Genomic DNA, 13,541 nt, shown 5'->3' on the forward strand with positions numbered 1-13,541 from the left:
TTTTATAGTGTATTTGTTCCATTTAGTTATTTTTATTTTAAGATTACGCAAATAACATTTCAATGTTTATTAATCTATAGATTCAGAATCTATTGCAAATATGAAGATATTTTAACCATTTTAGGTGTCACAGTAATCAAACATATTAGGTAACTTAATTTGTTTTGTGGCTTCGCTTTGCAAACATGTGATTGGAGTTCAATTGTTAGCACATTTAAGTGTCTATGTGCATAGAGTATCACTTCTTAAAGAAAGTTTGTGCGTACATAATAATGTTCTCATGACGTCCACAATACGCTCGTTTGTGTGATGGGATGATTTATGAAGTCCACAATGTCCTCATGGGATTTCTGAATTGTCCACAATGTCCTCATTAACTTCCGCAATGTCCTCATGACTTAATCAACTTTATGTTTAAACGTAAAATGTTTTATTGCTAATTTACTATACTCCTCTTTAGCTAATTTAATGGTTTGTGGACTTACGCGATCTTTTCTCTGCGTGAATATATACACATGTATATATAATGTGTGAGGTTGGGGCGAAGTGCATTTGTGTCACTTTCTCTGAAAAAAATAAATGGATTGCATAAATTTCTGCAAAGAGCTATAATAACTAATTTTGTGTGGAAATAAAATAGTGTTAATTACTTTTATTTTATTTTGAAGAGGATAAGACGGAAAATGAAAAGAAAGACAGTAAGAAACAATGACAGGTCCAAATTTAGAGTGAATGGACATGATGGTAAATCCCTAGACATTGACATTGTCTATTTTCTTCAACCCAAAACCCACGTTTACTCCAATTTCATATTTGATAGGACCATAGATTTATTTTATCCACTAGTCCCACGCTTACAAAATAGGACCAGTTGATAATTATGCCGAGAGAGTATATTTAGTCGACATTTAGTCATTTACAATTAAAATACCTTATAAGTTATAAGACAGAAAATATATATGTTTCTATGAAAAATTAGATTTCATATCAATCGAAATCATCAAATCCACGTTACATTTGAAAACTTAATCTTGGTAGACCATATGAAGGAAAAACAGTTTAACACATGAATCACGTAATTCAATAGTGGAGCACAATTTGGTCGTCTTTATGTATGACTCTGCTATATAGCTACGGCTACGCCAAAATATAATATTGTAATCACTAATCAACAAGATAAGAGTTTAACAACACATGAGAAGACAAAATTATAAACAGTTAAACACATGAATCACGTACGATACAAACAAATAGACTTTGAATATTCTAACATTTAAAATGTCTCGTTTACTTACCAAACATTCATACATCTTCATATATTTTTTTCTCTTGGCAATGCATTTTGCCATTTTGGATAGGTATCGGTAATTAATTAATGATTATGGTTATGGAAAACATAGCAGTATTATGATAGCACCGAAATTTCCTATTCAGCAATTCGATCTATTTTTTATTGACACAATAACCCATTTTTCAACAATATATATGTAGAATGATTTTTTATTGGGAAGTTTCATATTAGAATATTAGATCATAATGATCTAGTATATAAATTAAAGTAGCATAATTAAGGCATTTTTAAACTGATAATATCATACTAATTGGAAATTAGATATGCGTTTATAGAACCCAACGATCTATATATGTAACGTAGATTAAATATAGTGTGTACACCCAAGAAAAAAAATCATAGAGTATATCGTTTTTTTGGGTTAGATAGAGTGTATAGATAGGTTACAAAACTTTTTAAGTTACGAAAATACTGCATTTAGTGTCATAACGAGCCATTAATTAGAAGTGTTTGACACGCTACAATACTTATCAGTGCACTTATCAAGATTGACCGACAACAAGTCGCAACCATGACTCTCACTTCCCATATACGATCGTGCTCATTCTTTTGGATAGAATGAGGACCAATGGTTATTTGTTTGGACACGTGTCTTGCTTTCTCTCAATCTCAATATTATTACCAAAATATACGAACATCTTTATCTAGGTGTGTAACTTTCACACGAATTATCAATCTTTGGCTTGGATTCTCTTTTGGGTTCCATTAATCTTTCTTTTAATAAAACAATTAAGTTTTTTTGGTAGTTAAAGAGAATAATATTTACTGAACAATAAGCCATACCCTTATTTTTAAGGAAACTCAAATAGTAGTATTAGTTTACTTATGCCGGCATGCACTCCGAAAACGTATTTAGTGATTTTCCCCAAAACAATTCCTTGAATTGACTGTTAAAGGTAAAAATTTTAATTGAAAATCACTAAAAAGAGTTTTGAACGAGATATTGAAACGAAAAAAAAAAGAGAGAACCAAGTAGCTCGGTTAATGGCTTTTGTTCTCGCACGACTTGCCTTCAAAACTTACCATGGTGAAGTTAATTAATGTTAGAAGGGGAAAAAAGTTTCGAGAAGCAAATAAAAAAAATAAATAAATTAAATTGAAGTAATTAAAACGCCGTTTAGCCACGTACATGGCCCCGCCCACATTTATTTTTATATGATAAGATTCGCAATTATTTTGCTTACCGTTGTTTTTTTTTTTTTTTTTTGTCATCGCTTACCGTTGTTCATTATTTCATCCTAATCTAATTATTTTAAGTCCACAAAATTCTTCGAAGTCCAAAAATAAAAATTCGTCGATTTTCTTTTTCTATTTTGAAACTAACCTCCACCAGCATTATTTTGTCGTTATTGTCTTGTCTTTCTTGAAAAGTTAATATTTTAATGTTGAGTTTGTTAGTTGTCACTTATCATAACTCTTTATATTTGTCAAAAAAAAAATTTGAAGCGGTAAAATATAGAAACGGTTAATCGTGAAAGTAACAATTTTCTTCTCTTTCACATGTCGATTAATTTTTTTTTCTCTTACGATTAAGTATGTACTACCCACGCCTTCGACGACAATCATTCATGACGTCACTGCTATGACGCTTGGATGACATCATTACCGATATATTATTAATGGTCCAACAATATAGAGTTTCGCTGTTTTGTTTATTTTTATGTAAATATGAACTAGCGTTGAGACACACAAAAAAAATTTAACTAGCTGGATCTAGATAAAAACTTATTTTCTATGTTTTAGATCAAGTATCATTTTGTGTTTGTTACAAAGTAAAAGCCGTTTTTTATTTTTAATGCAAAATTATGGACCAAATTCTAATTTTTAATCCTATTAAATAAATTAAAAATGTATGGTATTAGATTTAACTAAGCTTTCTTATTTATAAAAAAAAAATCAACGATACTTACAATTAAAAAGATGGAATAGATACAATATTGCAAATGCAGGTATCTTTTTTTGTCAACACGCAGCAGGTATTTAGGATGATATAATAGTAAGTGTGGTATATTGAAAATTATTAAACTACCGAATTAGCTCGCACAATTTCTTTTGTTATTTTTGTCACCGTCATTGGCTGAAAACTATTCACTTATAAACAATTTTTTTTCTTCTTTTTTTGGTTGCTAAAATATAAATAGTTTCTAATAAAATATAGAAGAAGGTGACAGAAATGTAATTAAATATGTTAAGCTACGCTGCTGAATATAATTTCAGTTCTGTAGATGGTGCAACTATTTTTTTTAAAGTTAATTTATAAGAAATCGAAAGGGACATAAATTAGCATAAGGCATTAAAAATTTCGATCATATTTTATTATATCTTATGGTTAAAAACAGCATTTGTCATTTTCGAAAGCCCTTAAAGCCCCCTCCATACAATCAGACATTCGGTGGAATCAGTCAAATAATTACGTATTGAAGAAATAACAAAATTTAAAACATTAATTTACTGAGTAGGACCGAATATGCTTAGTTTATAAATATACACACGATGCACACCGCATACACACTCAAAGTCAAGCCTTCCTTTATCTCTTCCCCTTAATACTTCTTGTATAACTCCTGATATCATTTATGGCGGCAAAGCTAATATCCACCGGTTTCCGTCACACTTCTTTGCCGGAAAACTATGTCCGGCCACTCATCGACCGGCCACGTCTCACCGAAGTGTCTCAACTTGAAGACTTCCCTCTCATCGATCTCTCTTCCACAGATCGATCTCGGCTCGTTCAACAAATCCACCAAGCTTGCGCTCGATTTGGATTTTTTCAGGTAGCAATATTATACACACCATATATCATATATGTACACGTTTATTTAAGGTATATGGACTTTTGCATCATTTTATATGGGACTTATATATTTCACTAACCTTTTGACAAAAGCACAACTATAAGTGAACTTTCATATAGTTAATAACTTTTCAGGACTAATATTTTGATGAATCTAGGTCATAAATCACGGAGTTAGCAAAGAAACAGTAGATGCGATGGTGAGTGTTGCGAAGGAATTCTTTAGCATGTCTATGGAGGAAAAAATGAAGTTATACTCGGACGATCCAACGAAGACAACGAGATTATCGACGAGCTTTAATGTGAAGAAAGAAAAAGTCAACAATTGGAGAGACTATCTTAGACTCCATTGTTATCCTATCCACAAATATGTCCATGAGTGGCCTTCAAACCCTCCTTCGTTCAAGTAAGCATTTAATTTCCTTCTATTTTTTAGTTTGCATTTTTTTGTCAAAATTTATAGTAAGTATTCTATTGATTTTGTATTAACCTGTATATAGTCAATAATACTATTAACAGTATTTTATTATTTTGAATTAGTAAAACGGTCGGTCAGGTTGTATGTTATATCTCATGGTTTTATTTAATTGGTGATTTCTGAGATGTCAGAATGGCCAAAAATAGACTTTTAGACTATATAAGAGACTTACATAGCTTTTTCTAAACTATCATTTAAACTATCATTTATCTGATTAGATTCTATTTTCTTTTTTCACTGGTCCCTAACTCCCTATGTATATTATATATAATCATAGTATACTATAAATTATTATAAAAACAAATGCTCGAAAGCACCTAGCTAGACTACCTATCAAGAAAAGAATGTAAGACCGATGAGCTAGATCTTCGAAACTATATTTTGAGCGTCACGATTCCTAAAAACACACAACAAACACAAAACTAGAGCACGCACCTGGTTCTCGTTAGATATATTTTCAGCAGGAAAAGCTTTAATGCGATACATTTTTCTAGTATCACCAGAATATTGTTTTCTTTTTTGAACGAGAATAATATTGGTATATTCGTATAAATAGTTTCAGTTCGGCATAGCGAATGTCATTTTGAAGACACAAAAGACGATTCGGATTTGAACTAAAGAAAATTCGACCTTCATCTGAGTCAAGTCAACTGTTTTTGTTTTCTTCTTTAACTAACTATTTTTTCATATAAATTTTTCTTTTAATTGATGGTAAAAGAGGAGTAATTAAATTGGGGTCCCATTTTGGTTATGTTTTCTGATTTGGTTCCCCATGTGCTCACATGGATTGCCAAGATTTCTAGAAATCTTTACGTGCATTGCACAATAGACACTTATATACCTATGCATACATGTGGCTGTTGGGCTTATAATAAGAAGTGGTCACCACACTTTATATTAGAATACGTACAAAACCGTGTGAATTACTCCGACCGACTATCAGGTTTCAACCATAAATAGAACTGATTTCATACAGCAACGTGTGTGTACTGTAGAGATTATGTATTTTAATAAGTACAATGAAAAAAAAAAGATTCGATAAAGATATGTTGGTGAGATAGGACAAGCGGAGGTCGGAAGCAAAATCACCGGCTTCATAATGTTTTAATTCGAAACCTTTTTGTTCTTAATTAAAAAATAGTTTAATCACTTTTTAATATTCAACTATCATTAATTAATCACATGCTAATTTACGTCATAGGGGGCATAAATACAGTTATCATCTATAAGTGAAATGGTTAAATCAGCACACTATAAAAATATGATTTATGTGTGGTAACGGGGAAGATAAGTCACAGGTAAAGCCGCGTAGAGTCAGCGTCGTGATATCATGCCAATCTTCTTCTTTTTTTTTTTTGAATTTTCATATTGACTTTTATTATTGATTTGAATCGGTCTTGTAATTTTCATTTTAAATGACTAGCGGCCTTTAATTTAACAGATCGATGTTTTTTTTTTTTTTTTTAATTTGCCACAATTTCCTTTTGGGTTGGTTCGAAGCTGATAACGTGCTCTTCTTTTCATTTTTTTTTAAAGTTGTTAATTGCAAATGTAATTAAACATCAAACACAGTTTAGTAGAGATTCCGTTGAAAACTACGAGCTAAATGCAACACAAACAAACATTGAAGACCATAGTTTAGTGCTTAATTACCAGAGAAAACAATAAGTTATTATAACAATGGTAAATTATATGAAAATCGTCTTCATCAAAAAAGAGTTTTAATGCATGAAAAATGCTTTTATAAAAAAAAATACTAAGATGAATGTAATTTCATGGATTTAACTAAATCTACGTATCATGTTAAAAGGTGCATATATTGAAAATTTAAGCGATTTGGGTAGCTAACTCTCTGTGTGTGTCTGTGTGGTTTTGCAGGGAAATTGTGAGTAAATACAGTAGAGAAGTAAGAGAAGTGGGATTTAGAGTAGAGGAATTGATATCAGAGAGCTTAGGTTTAGAAAAAGATTACATGAAGAAAGTGCTTGGTGAACAAGGACAACACATGGCAGTCAACTACTACCCTCCATGTCCTGAGCCTGAGCTCACATATGGTTTACCTGCTCATACCGACCCAAACGCCCTCACCATTCTTCTCCAAGACACTACCGTTTGTGGTCTCCAGATTTTAATCGACGGTCACTGGTTCGCCGTTAATCCTCGTCCTGATGCTTTTGTCATCAACATTGGTGACCAGTTACAGGTAACTGATCAGAGACTATAATATCTATCAAAATATTCAGTTATTTTTCTTTTCAATCTTGCAAGGGATATCTGAAAACGTTGGATCAAACTTTTGCGTTTCAGGCATTGAGTAATGGAGTATACAAAAGTGTTTGGCATCGAGCTGTAACAAACACTGAAAAACCGAGACTATCGGTTGCTTCATTTCTGTGCCCAGCTGACTGTGCTGTCATGAGCCCAGCTAAGCCCTTGTGGGAAGCTGAGGACGACGAGACGAAGCCAATCTACAGGGACTTTACTTACGCAGAGTACTACAAGAAGTTTTGGAGTAGGAATCTTGACCAAGAACATTGCCTCGAGAACTTTCTAAACCACTAGATACTATGCAATATATGTCTGTCTTTGTGTTTGTGTAGTAGGCATAGATATACATATCTATGTAGTAGCATGGATGTTCCATACTTCCATTGTATCTAGTCTCCTACGTACCCTTATTTCATTCAAGACTAATGATGTATATCAATAATAATTATAATAATCATTTATCAGTTCTAGTCTACCTAGACCGGTAGATGTATTTATTAGGACTATTATGGGCATATCCGGTGTCCAAAATTTAAGAAAGTATGCCCCCCATATTCAAGTCATAATTTTTTATTTTTACAAGCCATATTTTATCTATACATCTACATTATGATTCCATACTTAAATTTCGAATTCTGTTTCTATATGGATATATTGCAGGTTCATAAACGATCAAATTGTAAAGAAAGCAATAAGTTCACCAAGATAAATGTAACTTAACAAATGTTAATTAACAAAAAAAACGATATTTGATATATTAAAGATAAATGTTTCGTTTTAATTATTTGTATTTATAAATAGGGTTAACATCATCAATTCAAAGAACAACACAAACTTGAAGTTATTTCTTATCTCACTTGAGATAAACACTCAATCCTCATACAGCATATACCTGATCAAATATCAAAGATGGCGAAGCTTAACATTACCATGGTGTTTTTTCTTGTCCTAATTGTGACGAGTGCATATGTTGTCCTTTCATTTGCCGTAGAAGAAACCGAGCCAAAGAAGTTATGGGATCAGTGTGTTGTTAAAATCAGTGTGCATTGAATATCATATGTTAAGTTTTTGGAAATGGAGTTGTCTCTGTTTCTTGCTGTCAGGAACTTGTTAAAAAAGGAAAAGAGTGTTATGATACGCTTATCAAATATATCGCCGATAGACCTACCTTAATTGCAAACGAAACCAAATATTTACAGAAAAGAGATGAATTGTGGACTCAATGTGTTTCTGTCTCAAAAACTATTTAAAATCGCTTGATTCTGTAACAACATAATATATAATATGTGAGTTTAAAGAAAATTGTTAATTTGTTCTTACGTTTATACAATATGTTATATCAATGTGAGACTTTAATATTATTCCATACTTTTAATTTAATTTAGTAGCGTTGTTTCACACGGTTTTAAGCCTTTGACGTGAGCAACAAACAATAAAATAGTTGAGGGGGTCATTAGAGGCACATTATCATCACCGTCTATAAAGTCAATTGTGTGTGTGTGGGGTTTTTGATCTTTAAAAAATAACGGAGATGAATCTTCTTGATTTACCTAAAGAATGCATCGCCGCCGTGATTTCTTTCACCAGCCCTCACGACGCCTGCCGTATCTCCGCCGTCTCCAAGTTACTTAAATCCGCCGCCGATTCCGACCCCGCGTGGGAGAGGTTTCTTCACGAAGAGCATCGTCTGTTTATTGATCGTTCTTCTTCGTCTAGGTTTTCCAAGAAGCAGCTTTTCCTCCATTCCCCTCTTCTCATCGACGATGGCAGAATGGTAAATTTTACACAATATCCCCTGTTTTTTTTCTTCTATGTATGAGATTCAAGAAATTGATTGTTTGAGAGAAATGTGATTTTAGAGCTTTTGGATGGAAAAGAGAAGCGGGAAGAAATGTTTCATGTTGTCTGCGAGGAAACTAGAGATCACTTGGGCTGATTCTCCTGATATCTGGTCATGGATTTCGATTCCGGACTCAAGGTTAGTTAATTTTTGCTTTCTTGAATTGAAAGCTTCTTCGTGTTGACTTCGATTAGTATGTGACAGGTTTGAGGAAGTTGCAGCGCTTGGAATGATATGTTCGTTGGAAATCCGAGGCAAAATAAGCACATCACTTCTCTCCAAAGGCACCAGTTATGAAGCTTACCTTCTTTTCAAGGAAAAAGAAACGGGAGCATTTGGATTTCAGAATCAGCCTGTGAAGACGAGCTTTGGATCCACAAGAAACAGCTTGCTTCCTAATAATAGACAAGAGTGTCTTGTGCATACATACAAGAGTCCTCGTCCTCCTAGGGAAGATGGCTGGTTGGAGATTAAGCTTGGTGAGTATTATGTCGGTTTTGACGAGGAGGAGGAGGAGCTCGAAATGTCAATGTTGGAGATAAGTTATTGTGATTGGAAAGGCGGAATCATTGTTCAAGGGATCGAGATTAGGCCAAAAGCAGAAATCTTTTGATTCAGTGACTCCACTCGCAAGTGAATTCTAGTTTGTTGTGTGATTAAAAAACAAATAATTGAAACGTCTAAGCTATGCAATGCAAGGACATGTACATTTTTCTTTCACGTCGTGGTGTGTGTTTAATCATGATCTTGGTTTGTAACTTGCCTGAATGAAATTTTTGATGGATTTGTCCTGGACCCGTTTCTTCTTTTTCCATTGTAAGGAATGATTGCACTCCAAAACCACACGATCAAACTGAACCATAATCAAAAACAGAGTGAAACAACACTCTTAAGGCTTTTATGAGTCTCGGCTAGACTTTATCTCGCAATCTTCACTATAGAATTGAGAGGTTAGAAGCTTCTAATAATGTTGTGTATACCTTGTTTCAGGTTTTACAAGCAGATATGAGTAATCGCAACAAGATAGGAGAAAGAAAATGAAGATGAAGAACTCAAGTTACTCAACTATATATACTCTGTTTTGTAATAGACCCCTTTCACCGATTCTTTCTTGTTTTCTTTATGGGCTTCGTCTCTTTTTGTATTAGGCCCAACTCTTCTCTTTTCTTCTTTCACCTAGTAGGCCTATTCCTTTATAACCCAAAATTAATGGGATGCGTTAGATTGGGGAAACCGGCCCAAATCATATGGTCATTTATTACGATGCATATGTACTTGAACCGATGAGGTGTGTACATTCCTGCACCAAGTAAGCTAATCTAGTTAATTTCTAGACAAATAATAATATTTTGGTTTAGCCAGACATTGATCCTAACATCGTTAGTCAAATCTTCTAAGTCAAATCATCTAATTTTGTTGAGTCAGAAAACACGTCAATGAAAAAAACAAATTGACTTTTGTTTTTAGTTTTACTAGTAATCGGTAAAAATAGACATACGCAAACTAAACTAACTAAACTTGCCAAAATTTGATCTGGAATTTCTTAAGCAGTATTGGTGGGAGGTAAGACCAGATTTTTTCAATTTCGTATGATTTTCACCTATTTCTTGTCTAAGTATGATTGCTCTTCACATCAAGAACTCAAGAAGCTTGCAGTACGACATTTGCAAGCAACCACATATTAACTTCCAAGACATTGTTAACATAGTTACTCCCAATGAAGAATTTCCTACAGAATGTTTGTGATTTTGTATGTGAGGAGAAAATTTAGTCGTGCTGAAGTTAGAAAGTAATTCTTCTCTAATTTTCAGTCCGTCACACAAATCTTCTTTGAATCATTTGTTTTAAAATGAACTGTATTTATTACGACTATTATGGGCATATACGGTGTCCAAAATTTAAGAAAGTATTCAAGCCATAATTTATTTTTATTTTTACAAGCCATAATTTATCTATACATATACGTTATCATTACGTACTTAAATTTCGATTTCTGTTTCAATATGGATATAAATTATTGTTTATAAACGATCAAAAATGTTAAGAACACCAAAAAGTTCACCAAGATAAATGTAACCTAACAATTGTTAATAAACAAAAAAACCGTTTAGATAGATCAAGATAAATGTTTCGTTTTGATTATTCATATCCATAAATAGAGTTAGCATCTTTGATTCAAAGAACAACACAAACTTGGAGTTATTTCTTATCTCTCACTTGAGATAAAACACTAAATCTTCATATAGCATATACCTAATCAAGGATGGCGAAGCTTAGCATTACCATGGTGTTTTTTCTTGTCCTAGTTGTGACGAGTGCATATGTCCCTTCATTTGCCGTAGAAGAAACCGAGACAAAGAAGTTATGGGATCAATGTGTTATAAAAATCAGCCCAAAGTGTGCATTGGATATCATTGGTCAAATTTTTGGAAATGGAGTTGTCTCCGTTTCTTGTTGCCAGTAACTTGTTAAAGAAGGAAAGGAGTGCCATGATACGCTTATCAAATATATCGCTGATAGACCTATCCTAATTGTAAACGAAACCAAATATTTACAGAAAAGAGATGAATTGTGGGCTTAATGTATTTCTGTCTCAAAAACTAATTAAAACTATTTGATTGTGTAACAACATAATAATATGTGAGCTTAAAAAAACTTGTTAATTTGTTCTTACGTTTATAATATGTTATATCAAGCTTTAATATTATTACATACTTTAATTTAGTAGCATTGTTTCACACGGTTATAAGAATGTTTGTGATTTTGTATGTGAGGAGAAACTTAGCCGTGGTGAAGTTAGAAAGTAAATTTTCTTTAGTTTTCAGTTCGTCACACAAATCTTCTTTGAATCATTTGTGTTAAAATGAACTGTCATGTGATTCGGTCCCCTTCCCATCATGTCGGTTTTATTTTCCACAAAATACAAAAGCCAATAATTATTAAAAAAACTATTATTTTATTATCAGATCCAAACACACACAATTATTTTATTTTATTTTATTAATTTGGTCTCTATTAGTTAATCTCTCAATATCAGTCAGAATGATGGAAGTTTGCGTGACATTCACTGAACATCGTACAGACCTTTTAAATTAGAATTTACTTTTTAATAAGATGCTGAATAATACGTACCAATTATTAACAAGTTAAAAAAAATTCTGAAAAACACAAAATTAAAATATAAGTCGAGTGATCCGGATCAGAACCCACTAATCTCAACATATACAAACTCGTCAGATACAAGCACACAATATCACACATCTGGTCGAAAGCCATAACCAACTGGATTTTATTTTAAGTGATCTTACAGTTATTATATGATTTCTATGCCTTCTGAGTTCTGAATATATCAACTAATATTCTATCGTATATTAGTTGTTGAAAAATCACCAGAATTCGATTTTTTCTTACAGTGATTTAAATCATAATTGACCACTTGTGAATATCTTAAATGGTAAATAAACTCAAATTACTACAAACCACGGGAATTAATTTAGATTTCGACCTAAGATTCCCTTGATTATAAGAAAAGAAAATAATATATTTTCTGTTTAATATCAATGACAATTTTTATATTTAATAATATCATATGTTTTTTTAAAACTATAACCAAAATTATCTCATTTATATTCATAAAAATTATACTTTTTACATAAATAGAAAGATTTAAAAGTTAAAGGACTACTTTATAAATAAAAAAGTTCACCTTTATTATAGAAGGAAAAAATAGAGTCCTTCTATATTTGGAATAAAAAATAACAATTTTTATTTTAAAGGTGAAAATAGAAGTGGGTTGGAACATAATTTCTATTTTCACCTCTAAAATAAAGGTGGTTTGGAGATATCATAAGAGCTAAGCTTGTGGGTTTGGATCGTTGTTGCATCCACAAATAACCACACCCCAAGAAATTATATTGCTGAAGAATCTTTTCTCTCAACTTGGTATAGATTCATATAATACTAAGCTTTATTTGGTAACTGCATTGTCTCCCATAAGTTGCCGTAACTGTTTTTTCATCTTAAGCTCATATTGTAATCATACTGAATAAAGAGGCCAAAAACAAAAGACTTTATCTTCATGCTTATCCGTAATGTTCTTTTCTTTTTTGATAAAGGGCCTTCATTAAATATAGAAACAGACATAGTTTAATCCACAGAGTTTAATCCATAATGTTCTTTCGTTATCTATCATCAATGTTGCATGAATCTTTGACCTCTCCTCTTATTAAGTTAAGCAAAAACTTAAAAAACACTAACGCCATAAATAAGTTTAAATTTATATGATTTTCCTATATTAATTCGCAAATGAGCACTGTAGAAAAACATCAACCTGAAAATAAATGGAAAGTTCCAATTTAATAACACAAGCATAATCCGAAAGTACAGTCAAGAAGAAGAAAATTCGAAAATCTCTTCGTCTATACAAAAGAAATAAATACTCAGAAATTCAAGACAAAAGCGGCGTAATTTGGAGCGCATGATGATGAGATGTCGTTACGAGGCAAGGAAGAATCAGCACGGCCGCCACTAGTGGGAGCTCGAACGCTTCGACGGCGACTTGTCGGTGGTGGAGGGAGGAGTGTGGCGGTGATGCGAGCGAGAGCCACCGTGTATTCTTCAAGCAACTCGGCGGCGATGGCTACTGTTATCATGACGTTTATTTGCTTCTTTGATGTCTTGTTACGAATATCTCTCTAGTAACCTTTTGTAATTTGTGCAAGACAAGACAATGGGGTTACCTTTTTATGAGACGATGTCGTATTTATAGAGTATACGCTTTGAAACTATTGAGTATTGGCCATCAATTCTG

At 32.5% G+C, this 13,541-nt stretch overlaps 3 protein-coding genes across 3 annotated transcripts; 2 read left to right on the forward strand and 1 right to left on the reverse strand.

Annotated features, from left to right (window-relative positions):
- Positions 1-3,840: 3,840 nt before the first annotated feature.
- LOC18012440 (protein DOWNY MILDEW RESISTANCE 6) lies at positions 3,841-7,387 on the forward strand. The gene is made up of 4 exons (XM_006394646.2): positions 3,841-4,125; positions 4,304-4,551; positions 6,502-6,826; positions 6,931-7,387. The coding sequence occupies exons 1-4, from the start codon at positions 3,928-3,930 to the stop codon at positions 7,183-7,185; spliced, it is 1,026 nt and encodes a 341-aa protein (XP_006394708.1). The 5' UTR covers positions 3,841-3,927; the 3' UTR covers positions 7,186-7,387.
- A 1,020-nt stretch (positions 7,388-8,407) lies between these two features.
- On the forward strand, positions 8,408-9,489 carry LOC18011821 (putative F-box protein PP2-B12). Its single transcript, XM_006394648.2, has 3 exons — positions 8,408-8,665; positions 8,751-8,869; positions 8,936-9,489. The coding sequence occupies exons 1-3, from the start codon at positions 8,423-8,425 to the stop codon at positions 9,342-9,344; spliced, it is 771 nt and encodes a 256-aa protein (XP_006394710.1). The 5' UTR covers positions 8,408-8,422; the 3' UTR covers positions 9,345-9,489.
- Positions 9,490-13,065: 3,576 nt separating this feature from the next.
- LOC18013012 lies at positions 13,066-13,478 on the reverse strand. The gene has a single exon (XM_024151738.1). It carries the CDS (start codon positions 13,381-13,383, stop codon positions 13,171-13,173), a length of 213 nt encoding a protein of 70 aa, XP_024007506.1. The 5' UTR covers positions 13,384-13,478; the 3' UTR covers positions 13,066-13,170.
- Between the last annotated feature and the right edge of the window lie 63 nt (positions 13,479-13,541).

This window comes from Eutrema salsugineum, unplaced genomic scaffold (genome assembly GCF_000478725.1).
Source record: "Eutrema salsugineum unplaced genomic scaffold, Eutsalg1_0 scaffold_6, whole genome shotgun sequence".
Classification (NCBI taxonomy): domain Eukaryota; kingdom Viridiplantae; phylum Streptophyta; class Magnoliopsida; order Brassicales; family Brassicaceae; genus Eutrema; species Eutrema salsugineum.